Source organism: Leucoraja erinacea, unplaced genomic scaffold (genome assembly GCF_028641065.1).
Source record: "Leucoraja erinacea ecotype New England unplaced genomic scaffold, Leri_hhj_1 Leri_166S, whole genome shotgun sequence".
NCBI classification, from domain to species: domain Eukaryota; kingdom Metazoa; phylum Chordata; class Chondrichthyes; order Rajiformes; family Rajidae; genus Leucoraja; species Leucoraja erinaceus.
This window is the reverse complement of record NW_026575968.1, coordinates 47,364-74,266: the sequence shown is the minus strand read 5'-3', so window position 1 is coordinate 74,266 and position 26,903 is coordinate 47,364. Positions and strand designations below refer to the sequence as shown.

The 26,903-nt window shown below is 47.0% G+C and overlaps 1 protein-coding gene across 1 annotated transcript; it reads right to left on the bottom strand.

Moving 5' to 3' along the window:
• Window positions 1–443: 443 nt before the first annotated feature.
• On the bottom strand, window positions 444–20,760 carry LOC129716095 (probable G-protein coupled receptor 139). The gene is made up of 4 exons (XM_055665982.1): window positions 20,697–20,760; window positions 17,886–18,021; window positions 13,477–14,236; window positions 444–455 (listed from the first exon to the last, which is right to left on the bottom strand). Exons 1-4 carry the CDS (start codon window positions 20,758–20,760, stop codon window positions 444–446), a joined length of 972 nt encoding a protein of 323 aa, XP_055521957.1.
• Between the last annotated feature and the right edge of the window lie 6,143 nt (window positions 20,761–26,903).

Below are 26,903 nucleotides of genomic sequence, written 5' to 3'. Positions count from 1 at the left end.
CACCCAGAGAGGCGATGTGTAGAAGGTGGATTTTATAACACAGAACATTGGTATATTGTCGATTACTTTTGCCGGTTCAAATATGAAGTAAAAACCAACGTTCAGTACAAGGCTGATCACACACACTGATGTTATAATCACAGTCGCGGTTTTCTCGGTGCAGTATTTCACTTTAAAATTCTGGAAACAAATAGCGATAAACCTATCGAAGGTGAAGAGAACAGTAAACCAGACGGAACAGTCAATGGCCACCACACCCAGGTAGAAGATGATGCTGCAGACTGGAGTAATGTCCAGGAGTGACCCTGGGAAGTACATGGGCTTAATCCGAGCGACAGTGATGTTCACGACCAAGACCATGAGGTCGGCGAGTGCCATGGACAACAGGTAGCGGCTGATGCATTTGGAGAGTCCGCACCTTCCCCGGAGCACAACCACCATCGTCAGTATGTTCGCTGCAAGGAAGAAATGGAAACGTGAGGAACGTGGTCCCGGAACTAGTGGCTGGGACGGGTGAAGAAGAAAGCGTCTGACATTTATGGAAGTCTATCATGGGATCAGCATTCTCCCAGTTTAAATCTCATTAAAACGACAAGAATTTTTAAGTGCAATTGATTAATAAAAAAACAATTAAAGCCCTTGTGGATACTGAACTACTGAACTATCGTAAAACCTCCTCATTGTCACTAACATGATTCCGGGTGGGGAAATGTCTCCGTCTTCCAATGCCCGTGCTGTTCTTGACCATAATGCAAACGTTAAATGTAAGAAGATATATAGCCACACACACGCGCGCGCACACACACGCGCACACACGTCCATATCCACACACACACACACACACACATGTTTTGTGTTTGGGTGTGTGTGTGTGTGGGGGGGGGGGGGGGGGGGGTGGGAGGGGAGGGGGAAACTTTTTAAATCTCTCCCTGCACTGGAGACCCGACCTTTTCTCGTCGGGTCTCAGTTGTCGTTGGGGCTGCAACGAGGAGCGGCCTCCAACAGAAGAAGCCGGGGACTCTGGTGCCGACTCACCTCACCGTCGCGGAGCTGGCCGAGACCGGAGCGGGTGGAGCGGTGGAGGAGTGCTGCCGCTGCCGCTGCCGCTGCCGCTGCTGCTGCTGCTGATGCCGCTGCTGCTGCTGATGCGGAGGCTGCTACTGCGGGTCTGCGGACGGCGGCACCGGGAGCCCGCGGGTCCCTGGAGGGAGACCCCGCTTTTCAGGGCTCCTGCAACGGCGACTTCTCCCGCCCGAGTTGTGGGGTCGAAGAGCTCCTGGAGCGGGGCCTGACATCACCGCCCCGCGCAGCTTGGAATGGCCGCGGGACTCTGCGAGCGCATGCCGGGGGCTCTAACACCAAGACTCGGTGTGCGACCTCGCACCACCACCCGGCGTGGCTTCAATGGCCGCGGGACAATCGCCATCGCCAGCCGGGGGCTTTCACTTTGACTCTGACATGGGGGGGGGAGAGTGCAATGGAGAGATAAGTTTTTTTTGGCCTTCCATCACAGCTATGTGATGGATGTTTATGTAAAATGTAAATTATGTTGTGTCTTGGGTCTATTTGTGTGTAATGTATGGCTGCAGAAACGGCATTTCATTTGGACCTCCAGGGGTCCAAATGACAATTAAATAGACTATTGACTATTGACTATTGACACACACACACACACACGAAAGGAGTGTTGAGGAGCAGGGTTTTTTGATACAGAGGGTGGTGGGTGCCTGGAATGCGCTGCCAGGTGTGGCGGTGGGAGCAAATAGGATAGAGGTGTTTAAGAGACTGTGAAAGAGGCACATGGGACTGGAGGCATATGGATCGCATGCAGGCAGAGGGGATTGGCTTAACATGGCGCCGTGTTTGGCATGGACATTGAGGGCCGAAGGACCTGTAACTGCTCTGTACTTTATGTGTTGGAAGGAAATGTTGGGAAGAAGTGCAGATGCTGGTTTAAATTGATGGCGGACACAAAATGCCAGAGTAACTCAGCGGCCCAAGCAGCATCTCCGGAGAGAAGGAATTGGTGGCGTTTCGGGTCGACACCCGTTTGTAGACTGTAATATGCTGCAATACACTGAACTTGATATCTGTAAAAATACATATCCATATACTATTTTTTTTCCTTTCATTATAATGTTTACATACTATATGTCAATGTGTGTATAATGTATATATACTGGTTTTTTTCGTTTATTATGATGTTTACAGAGTACTATGTTTACACATTATGTTGTTGTGAAATAAAATGAATATCCTTCCTTATTTAATTTTGATTGGAATTGAACAAGGTAGCGAAAGGGTGTTTGGATGTGACAACTGGCATCTCACGCCTGACCACGTGCAGAAGACGTTCGCGGGAATTGGCAACATACGATTCGAGTATTATCTCTTGTGTGGGAATGTGTTGGAGAGTGGAGTGGGTGAAGCAGTCACGGACTTCATTGCAACAATAACCGACAACATCGTCCCCACGTTCCCGTTCCCGTTCGTGTTGCCTTGAATGCTCTCACGGCTGCCTACAACTCGGGCCTGGCATCAGGAAACATGGACGTCTACAAGGCAGAGTCCTACCGACTGCGAAGGGCGGTGAAGGATGCAAAAAGGTACAGGGACAAGATGGAGTCATAGATGGAGCAGCAGGACACCAGACGCCTGTTGCAGGGGCTACGGACTGTAACCAACTACCGGAGCAGCCCCTCCCCCCCTCAACAGGAAGTGCCGGCACCTCCCTAGCTGATGACCTGAACTCCTTTTACGCTCGTTTCGAGACGGGCAACAGCACCACAGGTCTGCCGACTAGCAACAATACCGCCAGTGGAAATTATACCAACCATATCAACCTTGTGGATGGTGGACAGAGTTAATGGTGAGATAAACGCTACTTTGGCTAAAGTATGCCAGCACAATAGATTGTTGTGGCCAGGCACCATTGCCCATGGTGATGTATGTCCAGAGAAATTGCTAACATTTCTCTGGTGAGGCCAATTCTGGAGTATGGTGTACAATTTTGGTCGCCTAATTATAGGAAGGATGTCAACAAAATAGAGAGAGTACAGAGGAGATTTACTAGAATGTTGCCTGGGTTTCAGCAACTAAGTTACAGAGAAAGGTTGAACAAGTTAGGGCTTTATTCTTTGGAGCACAGAAGGTTAAGGGGGGACTTGATAGAGGTTTTTAAAATGATGAGAGGGATAGACAAAGTTGACGTGGAAAAGCTTTCCCACTGAGAGTAGGGAAGATTCAAACAAGGGGACATGACATGAGAATTAAGGGACTGAAGTTTAGGGGTAACATGAGGTGGAACTTCTTTACTCAGAGAGTGGTAGCTGTGTGGAATGAGCTTCCAGTGAAGGTGGTGGAGGCAGGTTCGTTTTTATCATTTAAAAATAAATTGGATAGTTATATGGATGGGAAGGGAATGGAGGGTTATGGTCTGAGCGCAGGTATATGGGACTAGGGGAGATTATGTGTTCGGCCCGGACTAGAAGGGTCGAGATGGCCTGTTTCCGTGCTGTAATTGTTATATGGTTATATGGTTAACATAGAAACACGGACCGAACACCTCACGAGATATTGATGGGGTGTTGAAATCCATGATAACAGGAACCCGACCCGCGATTACTCCTGAGAATGTAGTTCGAATATGGAATTGTAAAAAATCCTTAACATATGCTCAACCTATGTGTAAACCAGCTGGTAAAAATCTATGAGAACGTTAAACAGGCAGCGGATCCTCCGGCAGAAGGAAATATGCACCCGTTTAAACCAGGGGATCAGGTTTATGTCGCCCTTTCACCCTTAAAAAAAGTCAGTTTGGAGATCTAATCTTTTTCATGTGGTGGGGTGGGGGTGGGGACTATTTTTCTCAGTCCTTACCTGGTCGGAGATGCGGCTTTTCTCCGGGCCGTATCTTCGCCCTTTCCTCGCGGCCTACCACCGGGACTAGAGCGGCGTTTCTGCCGGGACCGGCCAGAACTTGGACTTCGGCGGCGGCGCTATCCGGGTCGCCGTGCGGTGGGCTCCGGTGTGCCGTGACCGCCGACTCCCAACATCGCGGAGCTGTCGTTACGGAGCTTCCAGCCGCGGCGGCGCTGACTCTGAACACCACGGAGCCTGGGATCTCTCGCCGAGGTCGCCAGTGTTGGAGCTCCGGCCAGCGCGGCCTGTGGACTTCGGGAGCCGCGGTCTCTGGCAGCAAGCGGCCGTTCTAGACGCTCCCAGCCGCTGGCAATTCCACAATGAGCCCAAGCCTCATCATCCGGCGGGAGGGCCTGAATGCATTTCGTTGTCTCTGTACTGTACACTGACAATGACAATTAAAATTGAATCTGAATCTGAACATCGGGCCGCCGTTGCGGCGACTGCGGAGGCCTCAATCAGCCCGACCATGGGTGAACAAGGGGAAGAGGACTGGACTTTGTGCCTTTCCTCACAGTGGGAACCATTGTCGGGGGTTATTCTTGTTTTATGTTCAATTCTTTGTTAATGTGGCGTCTTACTTTTAATGGTGTGCTGCGAAAAACTCTGAATTTCCCTGAGGGGATTAATATAGTATCTGTCTGTCTGCCTGTCTGTCTGTCTGTCTGTCTGTCTGTCTGTCTGTCTGTCTGTCTGTCTGTCTGTCTGTCTGTCTGTCTGTCTGTCTGTCTGTCTGTCTGTCTGTCTGTCTGTCTGTCTGTCTACCTATCATTCTTTCTCTCCTAGATGGAAGAGACCATATTTCTTGCTGCTAACAACACAAACAGCAGTAAAAGTAAAAGAAAAACACGATTGGGTACACGCCACCAGATGTAAACTGTACCACTCAGACGAAACCGTCGAAGAAAAGGAAATCCAAAAACCATAACATTTTGTAGTGATAGAAATTGTGTCAATATGTATACATATTCCTTATTAGCTATATTTGTAGTATTAAATACTTATGGATATACTAACATTGTGTGGGACCAGAGAGAATATGAGGGTGAAGTGGGGCATCTAGATAGTTACAAGAATCAAGAGGAAGGTAAAAGATGAAATATGAAATCTAACGAACAACTTCCACACAGAACACAGTGAACTCGCTGCTGTACGAAAAAAAACAAACTTCCTTATCTGATTATAATGTTGGGTTTGGGCCAATATCCCCTCGAATGCACAAGGGGGTATTCTTTTGCCAGCTCAAGGATGGGTTCCAACCAAAAGTACAATCGGAAATATATGCCTCAATTTTTGTAAATGATTAATAAGTGAAAATATTAATACTCTTTCTTACCATTAGTGTTGGGCATAAAGATCATAAAGAAAAAATAATACCATTCCTTATTTAATTTTGATTGGATTTGAACAAGGTAACGAAAGGGTGTTTTGGATGTGACAAGTGGCATCTATCGCTTGGCCAGCTGCAGAAGATGTTCGTGGGAATCGGCAAAGTAAGATTACTTACAATGTCCATCCCTCGCTGCCCAAGTAGACAATGGGCAGACACCTTAACTTCCAACAAAGCTCTTTACTCGCTTCCTATCCCCTTTTCTCACCATCACCACTTCATTTAGATGCTGTGACACTCTCTCTTTTCACATCTCCCGGTTCGGCTGGTTTCCCTTCTCTAGAGAGACATTTGATGCCTGGGGCATTACAGCGGTAAAGAAACTATTTCAATCGGAGAAAGAAGGCAAGTAGGAGGGCGAGTAAATGGACACATCAAGAGACAACATGGGCGTTTGGGAGAATAAGTCGAGAGTGGTCGCCCAATTTTGTTCGCCCAATTATAGGAAGGATGTCAACAAAAGAGAGAGAGTACAGAGGTGATTTACTAGAATGTTGCCTGGGTTTCAGCAACTAAGTTACGGAGAAAGGTTGAATAAGTTAGGTCTTTATTCTTTGGAGCACAGAAGGTTAAGGGGGGACTTGATAGAGGTCTTTAAAATGATGAGAGGGATAGGCAGAGTTGACGTGGATAAGCTTTCCCCATTGAGAGTAGGGAAGATTCAAACAAGAGGACATGACTTGATAATTAAGGAACAGACGTTTAGGGGTAACATGAGGGGGAACGTCTTTACTCAAAGAGTAGTAGCTGTGTGGAATGAGCTTCCAGTGGAAGTGGTGGAGGCAGGTTCGATTTTATCATTTAAAAATAAATTGGATAGGTATATGGATGGGAAAGGAATGGAGGGTTATGGTCTGAGTGCAGGTAGATGGGACTAGGGGAAAATAAGTGTTCGGCACGGACTTGTAGGGCCGAGGCGGCCTGTTTCGGTGCTGTAATTGTTATGTTTATATGGTATATGGTTAATGCCGCTGGGTACATTATGTGTGGACACTTACACTGACACAGAATGCACCGTCCACCCATCGCTGCCCAAATAGACAAGGGACAGACAGAGACACTTCAGACAACTATGTCAACAGTTGGTGTGAGATATGAGATACACCAGGCGAGAATGTGAACACGTTTCTACTCGTCATAGGCACAAATCCTTAAAGCAGAGACAGATAGATTCGTGATTTGTACGGGTGTCGGTGGTTGTGGGGAGAAGGCAGGAGAATGGGGTTAGGAGGCAGAGCCACGATTGAATGGGGGGCAGTGTTAGGTGTGAGGAGGATGCTAGGAGACTGCAAGGTGACTTGGATAGGCTGGGTGAGTGGGCAAATGTTTGGCAGATGCAGTTTAATGTGGATAAATGTGAGGTTATCCATTTTGGTGGCAAAAACGGGAAAGCAGATTATTATCTAAACGGTGGCCGATTGGGAAAGGGGGAGATGCAGCGAGACCTGGGTGTCATGGTACACCAGTCATTGAAGGTAGGCATGCAGGTGCAGCAGGCAGTAAAGAAAGCGAATGGCATGTTGGCTTTCATAGCAAGAGGATTTGAGTATAGGAGCAGGGAGGTTCTACTGCAGTTGTATAGGGTCTTGGTGAGACCACACCTGGAGTATTGCGTGCAGTTTTGGTCTCCAAATCTGAGGAAGGACATTATTGCCATAGAGGGAGTGCAGAGAAGGTTCACCAGACTGATTCCTGGGATGTCAGGACTGTCTTATGAAGAAGAAAGACTGGATAGACTTGGTTTATACTCTCTAGAATTTAGGAGATTGAGAGGGGATCTTATAGAAACTTACAAAATTCTTAAGGGGTTGGACAGGCTAGATGCAGGAAGATTGTTCCCGATGTTGGGGAAGTCCAGGACAAGGGGTCACAGCTTAAGGATAAGGGGGAAATCCTTTAAAACCGAGACGAGGAGAACTTTTTTTCACACAGAGAGTGGTGAATCTCTGGAACTCTCTGCCACAGAGGGTAGTTGAGGCCAGTTCATTGGCTATATTTAAGAGGGAGTTAGATGTGGCCCTTGTGGCCAAGGGGATCAGAGGGTATGGAGCGAAGGCAGGTACGGGATACTGAGTTGGATGATCAGCCGTGATCATATTGAATGGCGGTGCAGGCTCGAAGGGCCGAATGGCCTACTCCTGCACCTAATTTCTATGTTTCTATGTTTCTATGAATGGCGGAGAAAACCCCATGTCCAAATTCTACTCTTATCGTGCATGAACTTGTGAACTTATGAACCAGTTTCCACAATTCTTTTAGCTTTACACTAATTATGGAAAAGTATAAGTTCCCCCAAAAGTTGTCGTTCAAAATTGCCGAGGTCAATATAGGTATTATTGGATGGGAACATATAAGACAGATGTTTAATAGTGCGGCAGCTTCAATGTCAGTGAATTACTGTTAACAGAATGTTTCGTTTAGTTTAGAGATACAGCGCAGAAACTATTAACTACGGCCCACGGAGTCCGTTCTAATCGGAGACATTTTACATTTACACCACGTTAATTAACCTACAGACATGTACGTCTTTGGAGTGTGGGATGAAACCGAAGATGTCGGAGAAACCCCATGCAGGTAACGGGGAAAATATACAAACTCCGTACAGACAGCACCCGTAGTCAGCATCGAACCCGGGTCTCTGGCGCTGTGAGGCAGCAACTCTATCGCTGCACCACAGTGCGGTATTAAGGTGCCGATTTTGTTGGAATTTTCACCGCTTGTTTTCTATCACCGTGATCAGATTCTCAGACTATCAGTGGCGGAGGTGAAGTCCCGGTTCCTGGTCCATGGTTTCCCGTTCACCGCGCCATTAACCCTGCAGTTTAATCAAATCTCCACCAACAATCCCCGTGATAACACCTGCAGGTAGTCCATAGTCGCCAAACAGCGTCTTAATGACTCCCTGCTAACCTCATTCTCCTGCCTTCTCCCCATAACCCCTGACACCGCACTAATCAAGAATCTATCTATCTCTGCTTTAAGAATATCCATTGACTTGCCCTCCACAGCCGTCCGTGGCAAAGAATTCCACAGATTCACCACCCTCTGGCTGAAGAAATTCCTCCTCATCTCCTTTCCAGATGAACGTAATTTAAGTATGAGGATATGACTAGTCCTAGTCCTGGATTCTCTCACTAGTGGAAACATCCTCTGCACATCCTCTCTATCCAGGCCTTTCACTGCTCGGATACAGATGCATATTGATTCCCGGCTCTGTGCGAGCCGCCTTCTCGCCAGGGCCAGAGCCCAGAGCGGGAGCAAACGACAGCCAGAGGATCTCTTTTAATTGTCATCACAAAGCGAAATCCGAGAGTCCGGGTCACAGTTTAACAATAAAGGGTAGGTCATTTAAGACTGAGATGAAGAAAACAAACTTCACCCAGGGAGTTGTGAATCTGTGAAATTCTCTGCCGCAGAAGGCAATGAAGGTCCATTCACTGGATGTTTTCAAGAGGCAGTTAGATTTAGCTCTTTGGGTTAAAATAATCAAGGGATATATGGAGAAAGCGGGAACGGGGTAATGCTTTTAGATGACCAGCCATGGTCATATTGAATGGCGGTACTGGCTCGAATGGCCTACTCCTGCACCTATTTTTCTATGTTTCGATGTTTGGATGTTTCTATGTTCCTATCTCCCAATACACTGGAATTTCGATTAAAGAGTCTGAAATTCTTGACTGTTGAAAGGGGAGAGGAACCATAATTGTCCTGAGAATTGTGCACTTAGGTTGAGCACACGATGCCAATAAGTCAAAACAAACCGCGAATGAAATCGGGTGGTGAAATTTGAAAACATCAAGTCCCAATGAACAAGCGGTAACAAGGACTCACCTGGAACGCCAAACGCCACGAGAATTGGATAGTAAATCAATCTAATTTCGCCCAGGATTGATCGACCCATCTTCCCGAGCAATTGGATGCCGTAGAAACACGGTCTGATCAAGAGACTTCAATCCAATCCCTTATTTGTACCCCAGGAAAACCTCCAGTGGGACAATGACGTTGCCAAATGACTAGCATTAGTTATGGTACTTTAAACAAACAGATGAAGCAATGATTTAGTTCGGTCTCGCCCCGATTCGTCACCCATCTCTCCAGAGACGCTGCCTGCCACGCTGCATTAATCCCGCATATTGTGCCTATCTTCTTTTGTTGCTTTTCTCTTGGTATGGCTGTATGGTAACTCAAATTTCACTGTACTTTACTGGTACACGTGACAATAAACTGACCATGAAACATCGAACCTTGAAACTTTCTCTTTCCGTTTCTCGCCACTTCCACTTTGACACACTCCTCCCTTCGTTCCTCTTTCCGGTTCCCCAATTGAATCGGCTTCATTTCCCCTCGGGCAGCAACGTTATATTTAGGCTTTATCTATACTTTTCTTCCTCATTTTCCGCACCAGTTTCGAGTTTTGTTTTGGTGTTCTTAGGTCTTTATTCTTTGGAGCGCAGAAGGTTAAGGGGGGACTTGATAGAGGTCTTTAAAATGATGAGAGGGATAGACAGAGTTGACGTGGACAAGCTTTTCCCATTGAGAGTAGGAAAGATTCAAACAAGAGGACATGACTTCAGAATTAAGGGACAGAAGTTTAGGGGTAACATGAGGGGGGATTTCTTTTCAGAGAGTGGTGGCTGTGGGGGAGCTTCCAGTGGTAGTGGTGGAGGCAGGTTCGATTTTATCATTTAAAAATAAATTGGATAGGTATATGGATGGGAAAGGAATGGAGGGTTATGGTCTGAGTGCAGGTAGATGGGACTAGGGGAAAATAATTGTTCGGCACGGACTTGTAGGGCCGAGATTGCCTGTTTCCGTGCTGTAAATTGTTATATGGTTATATAGTCAGGATCGAACCCGGGTCTCTAGCGCTGTATGGCAGCCATTCTACCGCCACGCCACCGTGCCCCACTCATCTGGGCTGTAGGTTTTAATGGGTCTGTCACCACATGAACCCGACGTTTGAATCAATACAATTCTTTTGCTGTTAACTCATTCAGCCAGTCTGAAGAATGGTCTCGACCCGAAACGTCACCCATTCCTTCTCTCCAGAGATGCTGCCTGTCCCGCTGAGTTACTCCAGCTTTTTGTGTCTATCTTCGATTTAAATCATCACCTGCCGTTCTTTCCTACACATATCTTGATCTGGTTTTAACTCGTGGGAGATGTCACGCATTGTGTGAAACGTCATACGAATTGTTACTCTTTAATGACTGCAGGACTCCAATCAGCTCTCAGATTCAATTTAATTGTTGTTTTTGTACAGTACAGAGACAACGAAATGCATTTAGCATCTCCCTTGAAGAGCGACATAGCACACGATTTGAATAAAAAATTATAAGGGGTGGGGGGAGGGGGGGGGGGATGGACAGTGACGTGGACAATTTTTGTTGCGTGAGACCCAGTCAGGGGAAAGACAAATACTGAGTTACACTCGAGCCGTCCACAGTGTACAGATACATGATAAGGGAATAACGTTCGTGCAAGGTTAATATAGTAAATTCCTTTTAAAAAGTTTTTTTTTTGGGTTATAAGCAGTAAATTTGGCGATGCTGAGCGCCCTCCGCAGACATGACCAACTGTTTTCTAACTTACCAATCCATGTTTTTTTAGCTTTAAAATCTGGACCAAGGAAAAAAGTCTATGCGCGTAGAGTCGTTCCCTAGTCGCAGCACAGTGTTGGAATAAGAAATTTAGGTTTGTGAGTCACGAGTACGGAAGAACAGTGAACACTTCGTGCTACCCAGTCAAGGAAAAAGGGACAATCGCTCTATGATTACATTCGAGCTCCGCCACAGGTGTACCATACATGATAACGGAATACCGTTCGTTACCAATCCTGTACCGATTCCGATTAAAAAAAATAGTCCGAGGGTCAAGAATCAGGTGGTAATAGGTCAGAAACATAGACCTGTCTTTGGAGGATGGTCTCAGTTTTCTGATAACTACTGGGAGGAAACCATCTCTGATTCCTGGGATCAAACAGGATTTGTCTATGAAGAAAGACTGGATTTTTTTGTTTGTGTGGGCGCATTTCTCTAGAATTTAGAAGATTGAGAGGGGATCTTATAGAAACTTACAAAATCTTCTAAGGGGTTAGTTCAGGCTAGATGATATTCCGAAGATTGTTTGGTTTTGGATGTTTTTATTGTCCAGGAAGGGGGTCAACTGTTTAAACTTTATAAGGGGAAATTGGATTTTTTTAAAAATCTGGATGAATAAAAGAACTATTTTTCCTAGTCGAAGCACAGTGGTAGGTGAAACTTATTTGTGATCTCTGCCACGAGTAGGGAGTTGAGGCCATTTCTATGTGCTATGTTTTAATTGGAGAGGAGTTACATGATGAACTTTAGCCGTCCACAGTAGGGGATATCCCAGGTCTCTTATGGAGAGAATAACGTTCGTGCAAGGTTAATCTAGTAAATTCCGATTAAAAAATAGTCCGAGGGTCAACAATGAGGTGGATAGTAGTTCAGCATTGCTCACTGGCTGTGGTAGGATGCTTCAGTTTCTTGATAACAACTGCGAAGAAACCATCCCTGAAACTGGAGGTGTGCGTTTTCATATTTCTATACCGTTTGCACGATGGGAGAGGGGAGAAGAGGAGAGAGGGGAGAAATCCTTATACTCTAATGGGCAATTTGGAGAGTCCACTTATCCTACAAAATACTTAGGATGTGGAAGGACATGTAGCACCGAGAGGAAACCCACGCGGTCACATAGAGATTAGCTGATCTTGCCATCGCGTTTGGCACGGACATTGTGTTCCAGTGATAGGTTCCAAGTTTTAAGAACAGGACATTATCACAACGTTCAATAAATATTGAGACAAGTACATGGATATGACATACCTTGAGGAGGAGAACTTCTTCAAAGTCGGCATCTCTCCCCCCTTGACTCCATTCAAGGACCCAAGCAGTCTTTCCAGGTGAGGCAGAGGTTCACCTGCACTTCCTCCAACCTCATCTACTGCATCCGCTGCTCTAGGTGTCAGCTGCTCTACATCGGTGAGACCAAGCGTGGGCTTGGCGATCGCTTCACCCAACACCTTCGCTCGGTCCGCAATAACCAACCTGATCTCCCGGTGGCTCAGAACTTCAACTCCCCCTCCCATTCCGAATCCGACCTTTCTGTCCTGGGCCTTCTCCACGGCCAGAGTGAGTCCCACCGTAAATTGGAGGAGCAGCACCTCATATTTCGCTTGGGCAGTTTACGCCCCAGCGATATGAACATTGACTTCTCCAATTTCAGGTGGTCCTTACTTTAATCATCTTATTTATATAGCACATTTTCAGTCAACTTGCATTGACCCCAAAGTGCTTCACATAATAACATTACATTACACACAGGCAAAGGTGGGTGAAGTGTCTTGCCCCAAGGACACAACGACAGTATGCACTCCAAGCGGGATTCGAACCGGCTACCTTCTGGTCGCCAGCCGAACACTTAGCTCATTGTGCCATCTGTCGTCTTACTTTCTCCTCCGCTTCTCAGCTCTCCCTCAGCCTCAGTCGCCGCCTCTTCCTTTCTTCTTCCCCCACCATCCTCACATTAGTCCGAAACGTTGCCTATTTCCTTCGCTCCATAGATGCTGCCTCACCCGCTGAGTTGCTCCTGCATTTTGGATATGACATGTTTGGAGGGATATGGGTCAAATGCAGGCAGGTGGGATTAGCGTAGATAGAAACATAGAAATTAGGTGCAGGAGTAGGCCATTCGGCCCTTCGAGCCTGCACCGCCATTTAATATGATCATGGCTGATCATCCAACTCAGTATCCCGTACCTGCCTTCTCTCCATACCCTCTGATCCCCTTGGCCACAAGGGCCACATCTAACTCCCTCTTAAATATAGCCAATGAACTGGCCTCAACTACCCTCTGTGGCAGAGAGTTCCAGAGATTCACCACTCTCTGTGTGAAAAAAGTTCTCCTCATCTCGGTTTTAAAGGATTTCCCCCTTATCCTTAAGCTGTGACCCCTTGTCCTGGACTTCCCCAACATCGGGAACAATCTTCCTGCATCTAGCCTGTCCAACCCCTTAAGAATTTTGTAAGTTTCTATAAGATCCCCTCTCAATCTCCTAAATTCTAGATGGAGCATGGTTGCCATTGTGAGCAAGTTTGGCTGAAGGGTACCCCTCAGGTTCCTCGTGAATCTTTTCCCCTCACCTTCACACCTATGCACAGACCAGCGAAGGGGGGTGTGAGCAGGCCGATCATCTGCGCTCTGAACCTGCTCTGGGTGAGCGCGTACACACAGGTGTTTGTGCAGGAACCGAGGCACTTCAGCAGCATCGCGACTTGCACGGCCGCGTACAGCGAGCGGGGCCCGCGGAACATCACCGTCCCGCTCACCCCGACCCAGGCGTCGATCACCATGATGGGAACGGACAGCGCCACGAAGCTCCCGGAGACGGCGAAGAGCAGTGCGACCGACGCCCTCCGGCTCCTGACCTCGGGGTCGTCGTCACCGCCCACCTGGCGAGGGCCCTTCAAGGCCAGCCGGGCCCTGCTGGCCCCCAGGATGTATCTGGCGGTCAGCGAATTCAGCAGCAGCAGGGCTGGGATGGGGAGGAAGGTGTTGAGCAGGTTGGAGGCCCAACCATGGGCGGACCACAGCGGGGATTCCAAGTGACCCGGCACAGGGCAGCAACCGTAGGCCACACGGTGAACGGTGTAACAGGGCCGGTACCGGAGCGGCAAGGGCACGTTGGTCAACACGCTGACCATTCCTACCGTCGCTAGCACCATGGCCGCGGTTCTCTCGGTGCAATACGTGCGCCTCAGCTTCTGGCAACAGATAGCCACGAAACGGTCACACGTGAAGGATACGGTGAACCAGGTACTGAGCTGGAAACTGAAGCCTTGCAGATAGGAACTGAGCCGACACACTGGCGTGTAGCGGAGCGGAGACCCGGGGAAGTGGTACCTGAAATAACAAGAAACGCCGGGGATTAGGCAGCGGCTCTGGAGGAGAAAGATAGACACAAAACCATATAACCATATAGATTTAACCATATAACAATTACAGCACGGAAACAGGCCATCTCGACCCTTCTAGTCCGTGCCGAACACATAATCTCCCCTAGTCCCATATACCTGCGCTCAGACCATAACCCTCCATTCCCTTCCCATCCATATAACTATCCAATTTATTTTTAAATGATAAAAACGAACCTGCCTCCACCACCTTCACTGGAAGCTCATTCCACACAGCTACCACTCTCTGAGTAAAGAAGTTCCCCCTCATGTTACCCCTAAACTTCAGTCCCTTAATTCTCATGTCATGTCCCCTTGTTTGAACCTTCCCTACTCTCAGTGGGAAAAGCTTTTCCACGTCAACTCTGTCTATCCCTCTCATCATTTTAAAAACCTCTATCAAGTCCCCCCTTAACCTTCTGCGCTCCAAAGAATAAAGCCCTAACTTGTTCAGAAAGCTGGAGTAACGCAGCGGGCCAGGCATCAAATGGAGGAAAGATTGACACAAAACGCTGGAGTAACGCAGCGGGTCGGCACGGTGGCGCAGCGGTAGAGTTGCTGCCTCACAGTGCCGGAGACCCTGGTTCGATCCTGACTGCGGGCGCTGTCTGTCCGGAGATTGGCCGTTCTCCCCGTGACTGCGTGGGTTTTCTCCGGGTGCTCCGGTTTCCTCCCACTTTTGCAAACACACCGGGATGGGGGGGGGGGGGGGGGGGGGGGGGGGGTACAGCACCCAATTAACCTACAAGCCAACACGTCTTTGGAGTGTGGGAGAAATCCGGAGCCCCCGGGTAAAACCCACGCAGTCACAGGTAGAACGTACAAACTACACACATGCACACCACGGTCAGAGCCGAACCCAGGTCTTTCGTGCTGTGTGGGGAACAGGAGCGGGCAGGGGGGGGGGGGGGGGGGGGGGGTGCGTGAAGAAGACAGAGGCGTGGTGTGGGGTAGAATTGAATGGATTTTGGGGGAGGTTGGTGAAAGGGGGAGATGCAGCGAGACCTGGGTGTCATGGTACACCAGTCATTGAAGGTAGGCATGCAGGTGCAGCAGGCAGTAAAGAAAGCGAATGGTATGTTAGCTTTCATTGCAAAAGGATTTGAGTATAGGAGCAGGGAGGTTCTACTGCAGTTGTACAGGGTCTTGGTGAGACCACACCTGGAGTATTGCGTACAGTTTTGGTCTCCAAATCTGAGGAAGGACATTATTGCCATAGAGGGAGTGCAGAGACGGTTCACCAGACTGATTCCTGGGATGTCAGGACTGTCTTATGAAGAAAAACTGGATAGACTTGGTTTATACTCTCTAGAATTTAGAAGATTGAGAGGGGATCTTGTAGAAACTTACAAAATTCTTAAGGGGTTGGACAGGCTAGATGCAGGATGATTGTTCCCGATGTTGGGGAAGTCCAGGACAAGGGGTCACAGCTTAAGGATAAGGGGGGAAATCCTTTAAAACCGAGATGAGAAGAACTTTTTTTCACACAGAGAGTGGTGAATCTCTGGAACTCTCTGCCACAGAGGGTAGTTGAGGCCAGTTCATTGGCTATATTTAAGAGGGAGTTAGATGTGGCCCTTGTGGCTAAGGGGATCAGGGGGTATGGAGAGAAGGCAGGTACGGGATACTGAGTTGGATGATCAGCCATGATCATATTGAATGGCGGTGCAGGCTCGAAGGGCCGAATGGCCTACTCCTGCACCTAAATTTCTATGTTTCTATGTTTCTATGAAAGGTTACCTAAAATCGGAGTATTCAATGTTCATACCGTTGGGTTGTAAGATGCTGTTCAGTTCCTCCAGAGCCTCATCCTGGCAGTGGAGGAGGCCCAGGATAAAAAAGGTCAGTGTGTGGCAACGGGCAGGGAATGGTTAAAAACCGGGAGATCCAACAGGTCTTGGCGGACCGAGCGCATGTAAAGTTCCGCGAAATTGCCGCCCAGTCTACGCATTGTCTTGCCGATGTACAGGAGGCCACATCGGGAACTGGGATAACTCCCGGTGGCCAAACACTTTAACTCTTCCTCCCATTCCCACACCTACCCATTCTGTCAGGGGCCTCCTCCATTGTCAGAGTGAGGCCCAGCGTAAATTGGAGCAACATCACCTCATGTTTCGCCTGGGCAGCTCACACCCCAGCTTGACTTCTCTAACTTCAAGTGACCCTTGCTTTTCCTCTCTTTCCATCCCTCCCCACCCTAATTCTCCGACCAGTCTGACTGTCCCTTTATTAAATTGTATCTCTCTTTGCTTCGTTGTCCACTTCCCCGAGCTAACAGTGGTCTATTCTACTTTTCCCTTGATCAGAATACATTTCCCCCCCCCCCCCCCCCCCCCCACCCCCCCTTCCCACCCCCCCCCCCCCCCCCCCCCCCCCCCCCCACCTCCCAATCGTCAATTTAATGTAAATCTTGTTTTTTGCACATGCTGGCCCAATCCCTTTCATATGATAGAAATTAGGTTAAGTAGGCCATTCGGCCCTTCGAGCCTGCACCGACTATGATAGATCATCCAACTCAGTATCCTTACCTGAAAGAAATACCCTCTGATCCCCAGCCACAATCCACATCTAACTCCCTAGTAAATATAGAAAGTCAACTACCCTCTGTGGCAGAGAACAGAGATTCACCACTCTCTAGATGAAAAAAGATCTCGGTTTTAGAAAGACTTTCAGCTGTGAGATGTCCTGGACTTCCCCAACAGAACAATTAGAACGATCTATCCTAGGGACACGACGTAAGTCACGCTCAACTACGCATGCTTGATGAGATTACATGAGTACAAACCCATATGTCCCCCTAAGACACCTGACATCTGAACTATGACTCTGAAGATGCCTAATTTAAATGCACATGCGATGCATGATACTCCAGCATTTGGTGTCTTTGACGTTAGGTGGGCGTTCCAGACGTTCCTGGGAAACAGGGCTTTATGAACCAACATGCCATTGGCTTTCTTTAAGCACACCTGAATGGGGAGTGGATGAGAATGTGATAATAATCGGAAATGAAATGTATAAAGAGAAAAAGCATCTCGAAACATCTTCAACATTAAACTAGAAGTTGAAGGTAATCTCATTGTGCCACTAGGGGACATCAGAGGAGAGGCACCTACATTCTCACAGAATATGCCCTCCAATTAATAAAAACACTTGGATGTGTATTTGTCTGAATTCCTCTCTCAACGCAACATTTGTTTTCACTGTACCTCGGTCTCACTACTTGAACTAAACTCCACTTCTGAAAGGCAATTTAATGTGGGGAGTTTACTCCTACTGGTTTTTTAATGACTGCTGGCAGATCACATTTGAACCCCCTCCGGGGATTAGTAATGTTATATCGTATTGTATGGTAACAACGTCCCATTTGATGTCTCTTTTTCACACCTTACCTTTTCATATCTCTACGTGTCCCCCTACACAGACTCTCAGTCTGAAGCAGGCTCTCGACCCGAAACGTCACCCATTCTTTCTATCCGCAGATGCTGCCTGTCCCGCTGAGTTACTCCAGCATTTGGTGTCTATCTTCGGCGTAAGCCAGCATCTGCAGTTCCTTGCTACACATGCAGTAGATGAGGTTGGAGCAGGTATCCAGTACCTACCTGACTATCTGGCTGACTATGACGTTGAAGACCAACACCATGAGATCACCCATCGCCATGGCAATCATGTAGCAGGTGATGTCTTTGGAGAGACCGCACTTTCCTCGAAACAGGATCACCAAGGACATCAAGTTGGCTGTAAGGAAGCACAGAACAGCGAGGAGCAAGGGGGAAATGGGATAGAGACGCAGGGAACTGCATCTACAGTTTCTGGCAATACATTTAACTAGAATTTCAGAGGTCCTGAACTACTTTCTATCTCATTGGCGCACTCGCACTATGTGTGATCGGAACTTGATGGACTTTACCTTGCACTGAACGTTATACCCTCAACATGTATGTGTACACTGACTGTATTTCCTCTCACTTCTTAGCACGCAACAAACGCTTTTCACTGTACCTCGGTACACGTGCTAATGAACTAAACTCAACTGAACTGAATGCGATAATGAAAGGCGAGATCGGGTGAATGTGGGGAGGATGTTTCCGCTGGTGGGAGAGTCTAGGACCAGAGGGCACAGCCTCAGAATTCCGGACATTCCTTGAGAAATATGAGGAGGAATCTCTTCAGTCAGATTGTGGCGAATCCATGGAATTCATTGCCACAGACGGCGGTGGAGGCCAAGTCATTGGGTATTTCTAAACCGGAGATTGACAGGTACTTGATCAATAAGTTTGTTAAAGGTTACATAGAAATATAGAAACATAGAAAATAGGTGCAGGAGTAGGCCATTCGGCCCTTCGAGCCTGCACCGCCATTTAATATAATCATGGCTGATCATCCAACTCAGTATCCTGTACCTGCCTTCTCTCCATACCCCCGGATCTCTTTAGCCACAAGGGCCACATCTAACTCCTTCTTATATATAACCAATGAACTGGCCTCTGCATTCTGCGGCAGAGAATTCCAGAGATTCGCCACCATCTGTGTAAAACATGTTTTTCTCGTCTCAGTCCTAAAATATTTCTCCTTTATCCTTAAACTGTGAGCCCTTGTTCTGGACTTCCCCAACATCGGGAACAATCTTCCTGCATCTAGGCTGTCCAACCCCTTAAGAATTTTGTAAGTTTCTATAAGATCCCCCCCCCCCCCCCACCCCCCTCAATCTTCTAAATTCTAGCGAGTACAAGCCGAGTCTACGGGGAAAAGGCAGGAGAATGGGGGTGATAAGGGGAAGATAGATCAGCCACGACTGAATGTTAGAGTAGACTTGACGGGCTCTTCACATTCACCCCATCCAGACCATACACAACACCCGTGGTCAGAATCGAACCCAGGTCTTTCGCCACTGTGCACTAATTTTACACAATAAGAGGTGAAGCGTGACAACAGGCCCTTCGGCCCGTCGGGTCTGCGCAGACCAGCGACTACCTGCCCAATGAGAGAAGCAATCCGTCTTCCCTTAGAATTGAAACCAAGAGCACAAAGGTAAACAATCTCATCGTTGCCCTGACTCTGACCACCGAGTGAAACAATGGGTGCAGAGAAATCAACTCTGCAGTCAAAAACAATGAAGAGACATAGATGGTCTCCATTCAACCTCCGGTATTCCAGAGAATACAATCCAAGTCTGTCCGACTTCTCCTTGTAGCTGATTCCCGCTAAAGCAGGTATCATTCTGGTAATAGGCACATAATGCTAGAGTAACCCAGCGGGTCAGGCAGCATCTCTGGAGAGAAGGAAAAAGTGACATTTCGGGTCGAGACCTTTATTTCAGACTAGTAATGAGAAAAGGAAACGAGAGATATAGTCGGTGATAGAGAGAGATAAAGAACAAATGAATGAAAGCTATGCATAAAGTAACGATGATCAAGGCCATGAGAGCCCATGATGGTCCATTGTTGGCTGAGGGCGAGGCGATACCGAGTTATACAGACAGTGAAACCCAACAAGACGACAGTGAAACTAGTACGACAACTAGGGTGGGGGAGGGGCGGAGAGAAAACCACCGCTACATTAAATAACCATATAACCATATAACAATTACAGCACGGAAACAGGCCATCTCGGCCCTACAAGTCCGTGCCGAACAATTTTTTTTCCCCCTTAGTCCCACCTGCCTGCACTCATACCATAACCCTCCATTCCCTTCTCATCCATATGCCAATCCAATTTATTTTTAAATGATACCAATGAACCTGCCTCCACCACTTCCACTGGAAGCTCATTCCACACCGCTACCACTCTCTGAGTAAAGAAGTTCCCCCTCATATTACCCCTAAACTTCTGTCCCTTAATTCTGAAGTCATGTCCTCTTGTTTGCATCTTCCCTATTCTCCCAGGAAAAAGCTTGCCCACATCACCACCGTCTCTCCCTCTCCTCATTTTAAAGCCCTCTATCAAACACCCCCCTACCCTTCGGCGCTCCAGAGAATAAAGACCTATCTTATTCAACCTATCTCCGTAACTGAGATGTTAAAACCCAGGCAACATTCTAGTAACTCTCCTCTGTACTCTCTCTATTTTGTTGACATCCTTCCTATAATTGGGCGACCAAAATTGTACACCATACTCCAGATTTGGTCTCACCAATGCCTTGTACATATTTAACATTACATCCCAGCTTCTATACTCAATGCTCTGATTTATAAAGGCTAGCATACCAAAAGCTTTCTTTACCACCCTATCTATATGAGATTCCACCTTCAAGGAACTATGCACGGTTATACCCAGATCCCTCTGTTCAACTGTATTCTTCAATTCCCTACCATTTACCATGTACGTCCTATTTTGATTTGTCCTGCCAAATCACCTCACATTTATCAGCATTAAACTCCATCTGCCATCTTTCAGCCCATGAAATGACTTACCAGGCACACCAATGACTGCAATAATCGGGTAGAAGATCTCGATGTGAAGTGCGTACGCTCCCATCCTCTGATGAAAGGAGGCGCTCTATGCATGGGGTGCTTTGGAAACGGTAGGATTTATATGTGAGCAGATGGTCTCTTGCGACATCCATGTCAGTAACCAGAGCAAATATTCAACGCAAGGTTTCGCAAACCAGCACTAATGAGACCTAATGATCCTCAGAGAAAACGTTGCACTCACAGGCACCAGTCATTACATCACTAGTTTAGTTTAGTTTAGTTAGTGTGCTTTAGTTAATTTAATTTCGTTAGTTTGCTTTAGTTAGTTTACTTTAGTGTATTAGTTTGCTTTAATTAGTTATGTTATCATTAGTCTAGTTTTGTTTAGTTTTGTTCCATTTCATTATGTTTCGTTTAATTTAATTTAGCTAAGTCAGTTTAGTTTAGTTTAATTGAGTTTAGTTTAGTCTAGTCTAGTCTAGATTAGTTTAGTTTAGAAACATAGAAACATAGAAATTAGGTGCAGGAGTAGGCCATTCGGCCCTTCGAGCCTGCACCGCCATTCAATATGATCATGGCTGATCATCCAACTCAGTATCCCGTACCTGCCTTCTCTCCATACCCCCTGATCCCCTTAGCCACAAGGGCCACATCTAACTCTCTCTTAAATATAGCCAATGAACTGGCCTCAACTACCCTCTGTGGCAGAGAGTTCCAGAGATTCACCACTCTCTGTGTGAAAAAAGTTCTTCTCATCTCGGTTTTAAAGGATTTCCCCCTTATCCTTAAGCTGTGACCCCTTGTCCTGGACGTCCCTAACATCGGGAACACTCTTCCTGCATCTAGCCTGTTTAGATTTGTTTATTTTAGTTTTGTTAAGTGATACAGCTCGGAAACTTGATCTGAAACTTGATCTGAAAAAGGCACATCATCACATTCAGGCACAGTTTCAGAGGATATTTCAGAGGACCTCACATTGTTCATCAACTCCGCTGCGCTGGTCAAGAAGGCACAGCAACGACTGATCTCCCTGAGGACATTAAAAACAGACTGGTCTGCCCCAACAGCTGCTGACAACCTTCTACCGCTGCACCACAGAGAGCATATTAACGTATGGCATCTCTGTGTGGTATCTCAGCTGCACGGAGGCGGAGAGGAGAGCTCTTCAGCGCGTCGTCCACAGAGCGCAGAGGATTATTGGGACACCGCTACCAGCCTTGGAGGGCATCTACCACACACGGTGCCTCAGGAAGGCCGTCAGCATCCATAAAGACTCCTCACACCCTTGTAATGGACTGTTCGAACTATTTTTTGACATCGGATGGAAGCTGCATACCAAATCACGTTGCACTGATGTGCAATTACAATAAAATGTATTATTATTATTATTAGTTTATTCCCAGCTGTTATTAGGCGACTGATACACGCTACCATAACCAGAGAGCAGTCCTGAACTACTATCTACCCTTTAGGTGACCCTTGGTCTATCCAGGGCCTGATTTAGATGAAGCTGTTCCACTTGTGAGGCCCCCTCCGCGTTGGTTTTCATCGCTGGCGGCGAGGCAGCGACCGGTCCGCCATGGCGGCCAAATCTCCCACAATTCAAAGCGATGGAGAAAGTGCCCAGCGTCGACCAGTTGCCGTTGCAGTGCGCATGCGTAGGGTGGCCGATGATGTGCTGGCCGTGATTGTGCGCATGTGCAGGGGTGAGGACGTGCAGGCCGCAGCAATACGCATGCGCAAGGCGGCCTGCCGTGCCGGCGGATGAGGAGCGAGCGGAGCCCAGACACGGATAGCGGGGGGGAGATGGAGAGAGAGAGAGAGAGAGAGAGAGAGAGATAGAGAGGGGGGGCCCGCCCAGAGTTGAACGGTAGGTGTCCTGCCTTGGCCGGAGGCCCCCCTAGACCTCGAGGCCCTAAACTTAAACTTGTCCAGTTTAAAGGTAAATCCGGCCCTGGCTCTATCAGATTTCGATGTCCGGAAGTGGCGGCGCTGCCCAAGCAGCTGCCTCTCACCTGCAGTCCTTCTGTCTTTTCTTTTGTTGTTGTTGTTTCTTATGTCCTGTTGTTTAGTTTATTTTTATTTTATTTTAGTGTGTGTGTGTGTGTGGGGGGGGGGGGGGGGGGGGGGGTGGGGGGGGGGGGGGGGGGGGGGGGGGGGGGGGGGGGCAGAGATAAATTGTTTTTAGTATCCCCCTTCGGGGGGGGATGCGATCTTTTCTTGTCGCATCCCAGTCTCCGTCTCCGTCTGCGCTGACGCCTAATGGCGGAGCTGGCGGCCTACAACTGGGGCCGACCTCGAGGCTCCGAGATAAATCAGAGCCAGGACTTACCATCGCGAAGCGGCGGCGACGACCCGACTTTGGATCCTCGGAGGCTCGGCCGCGGGCCCAGTGGGCGACAATGTCGGGAGCTCGCAGATCCCAGGTTGGTGATCTGTTCTCCGGAGCTCCCGCAACGACAGCTTCGACCGCCCCAGGCCGCGGAGTTTGAACCGGCCCGTTTACCCGGTGGGGGGGTTGGGGAGGCAACACTGGAAGCCAGGATCGCCTCAACGTAGAGACAGACGAGGAGGGAAGAGTCAAGGACTTTAAGACTTTTGCCTTTCATCACAGTGAGGAGGTGCCTGGTAGACTCACTGCGGTGGATGTTAAACTGTGTTAACTGTGTGTTTTGTTATTTTATTCTATGTTATAACTGCAAGGTATACAATTTCGCTCAGACTGAAATGTCTGAATGACAATAAAGGATACTTATATTGCTTAAACTTAAGATGGTGTTCAACAAAACGATCGCAGAGCCTGCGCTTGGTCTCGCTGATGTGCAGATGTTGACACCTGGAACAGCGGATACAGTAGATGAGGTTGGAGGAGGTGCAAGTGAACCTCTGCCTCACATTTACACACAACACATATACACTGTGCAAAACGAATATTCAAATCCTGCTGTAGAGTCTTTTGCTGAAACAAAATGCTGCTTTTAAATAACGTCCAACAAACAGACTTACCACAGAGAAAGCAGCCGAATATTTGAACGAATCTTCAAATCCTGTTGTAGTCTGTGGCTGAAACACAATGCTGCAACATAATGCAGCTTTTGCTGAAACACAATTGCAGCTACAAATATAAATCTCCGTCTCACCAACACACCCATGTTATTTTCTGGACACAATTCCTCCTTTTATTATTCACACACACACTCACACACACATACACACACACAATTGCAGCTTTTCCTGAAACACAATTGCCGCCGTGGCTGCAACAAACAAACACTTACCAGTTCTGTAGAATTATTCAACACCTCGTGCATTCCGTCTTCAGCGCCATCTTGCCTCTGACCGGAAATTACGTCATTTGCGCCATCTTGCCTCTGACCGAAAATGACGTAATCGCCACCGGCTTACCGATCGCCGGAAATGACATAATCGCCGTCGGCTTACCGATCACCGGAAATGACGTAATCGCCGACATATTAAATTTATACACAGATCTGGTCGAAATAAAAAGCTTCATTCGCGCATTACTCGCCTGAAAACGTTGCAACAAATGCATTTCAATTTACATCACCTTTTCAAACACAATTGACATCATGCTTTAGTTACCTGAAAACCGGTGCAACCATTTTAAAACCCAAGAGAAACAAATTTGCAAAACGCTTCATAACAATAACAAATGGTTTTTATTTTCAATTCACAGTTCAAACACAATGTAGTTAGACAAATTTGAAAACGCTTTATAACAATAACAAATGGTTTTTATTTTCAATTCACATTTCAAATACAGTATAGATAGACAAATTTACAAATGGTTTTTATTTTCAATTCACAGTTCAAACACAATATAGATAGACAAATTTGCAAACGCTTTATAACAATAACAAATGGTTTATATTTTCAATACAGAGTTCAAACACAATATAAATAGACAAATATACAAATGCATTTCATGTTCGATACACATTTCAAAAGACAATATAAATATACAAATATACAAACTCTTTCCAATAAAATGCCAAGAATCTTCAGACCATGGTGAATGGTGAACAACATACATATCAATTTGCTGAAAAAGCACATGCAGGGGAATCAGCTGGGAGTAGAGCTGCAGCTCAGATAGCCGTGACCACTTCACTTCGTGGTCGGGAAGAAAGTGATAGAAGCGGGACGCTTCCGGGTTTTATAGTCCCTCCCTCCCCTGCCGCCAGCAGAGAGAATGGGGAATAACCATATAACCATATAACAATTACAGCACGGAAACAGGCCATCTCGACCCTTCTAGTCCGTGCCGAACACATAATCTCCCCTAGCCCCATATACTTGCGCTCAGACCATAACCCTCCATTCCCTTCCCATCCATATAACTATCCAATTTATTTTTAAATGATAAAAACGAACCTGCCTCCACCACCTTCACTGGAAGCTCATTCCACACAGCTACCACTCTCTGAGTAAAGAAGTTCCCCCTCATGTTACCCCTAAACTTCAGTCCCTTAATTCTCATGTCATGTCCCCTTGTTTGAATCTTCCCTACTCTCAGTGGGAAAAGTTTTTCCATGTCAACTCTGTCTATCCCTCTCATCATTTTAAAAACCTCTATCAAGTCCCCCCTTAACCTTCTGCGCTCCAAAGAATAAAGCCCTAACTTGTTCAACCTTTCTCTGTAACTTAGTTGCTGAAACCCAGGCAACATTCTAGTAAATCTAAATGGTTCGTGTTCATGTTCATGAATGATGTAAAAACATTAATATCTCGGTCATATTTCATCGACGGGAAAAATCCTCGGCACACATGTGGCGGAGTGGGGCTCTGAGCAAGGTGGCCAAAAATGACGGCCGTAGGTGGCGGCGTTCTCTCGGAAATCGCAGCACAGATCGAGAAAAGCAGTCAAGAACAGAGTTTTAGTAATATATAGATGACTCACTAATAATATGATAGAGAGAGGGTACAGAGAGGGTATGGTGCGAGGGAGAGACAATAGACAATAGGCAAGAGGAGCAGGAGTAGGCCATTCGGCCCTTCGAGCCAGCACCGCCATTCAATGTGATCATGGCTGATCATCCCCAATCAGTATCCCGTTCCTTCCTTCTCCCCTTATCCCCTGACCGCTATTTTAAGAGCCCTATCTAGCTCTCTCTTGAAAGCATCCATAGAACCTGCCTCCACCGCTCTCTGAGGCAGAGAATTCCACAAACTCACCACTCTCTGTGAGAAGAATTGTGCCAATGGAATATTTAACCATTGAACTATTGCCAATTGTACCGTGGAAGGTCTGGAATATAGAACCATTGGAACATTGAAGCATTTGACCATTGAATCTTTGAAACATTGGAAGATTCAATATTGAACCATTTGACCATTGAACAACTGACCAGTACATCACTAACCCATTCAACCATTGAATCATCGAGCCATCGCCCTATCGAACCATCGAGCCATTAATCACCTGAGTGGTGAAGACCGTGTGGGGATTCCCGCTGCCTGAACGCTATCACAACCATTGATCACTGCATAGTCACACACATTTAGGCCCACCTGGATGGTGCTATCGTTTTTTCCAAGGAGGATCTGGTGCACGGCTACCACCAGACTCCTGTGCGCCCCGATGATGTGCCCACAACCGCCATCTTCAAATCCAGTGTTAAAACACATTTGTACTCCCTGGCTTTTGACCATGCCTGAGGCTTTGCTTCTGTTTGTGGTGTTTTTGATGTTTCTTTATTTTGCATGCCTTTTCCTACTATTTCTTTTGATTGTTATTTTTGGTGTGTGTTAACTTTTTTGTCAATGATTAGTGATGTACTGCACTTTGTTGCAGCTATGTTTGTTTTTAAAGTGCTCTATAAATAAAATTATTATTATTATTATTATTATTATTATTATTATTATTATTATTATTATCAAAAGGTTCATTTATTGTCACATACACCAATTGGTGTGGTGAAATTCGAGTTGCCATTGCAGCACATTGATAATACAACATAACATTATAAAGAAATTTAACATAAAACATAAAGACACCCCCCCCACACACACACACACACACACAATGATTCCCACTGTGAGTGAAGGCACAAAGTCCAGTCCACATTCTGTTGTCCACCCATAGTCGGGCCTGTTGAGGCCTACGCAGTCGCCGCTATGGGGCTCGATGTTTCAGGCCCTTCTCACCAGACGATGGTGATCCGGCGTCGGGAGAACCCTCCCAGC

Coding starts and splice junctions, on each gene's coding strand:
- LOC129716095 (XM_055665982.1), bottom strand. CDS start 20,760: ATGGGAGCGTACGCACTTCACATCGAGATCTTCTACCCGATTATTGCA. Junction 18,022..20,696: donor TGCAGTCATTGGTGTGCCTG/GTAAGTCATTTC, acceptor GCTTCCTTACAG/CCAACTTGATGTCCTTGGTG. Junction 14,237..17,885: donor ATAGTCAGCCAGATAGTCAG/GTAGGTACTGGA, acceptor TTGTTATTTCAG/GTACCACTTCCCCGGGTCTC.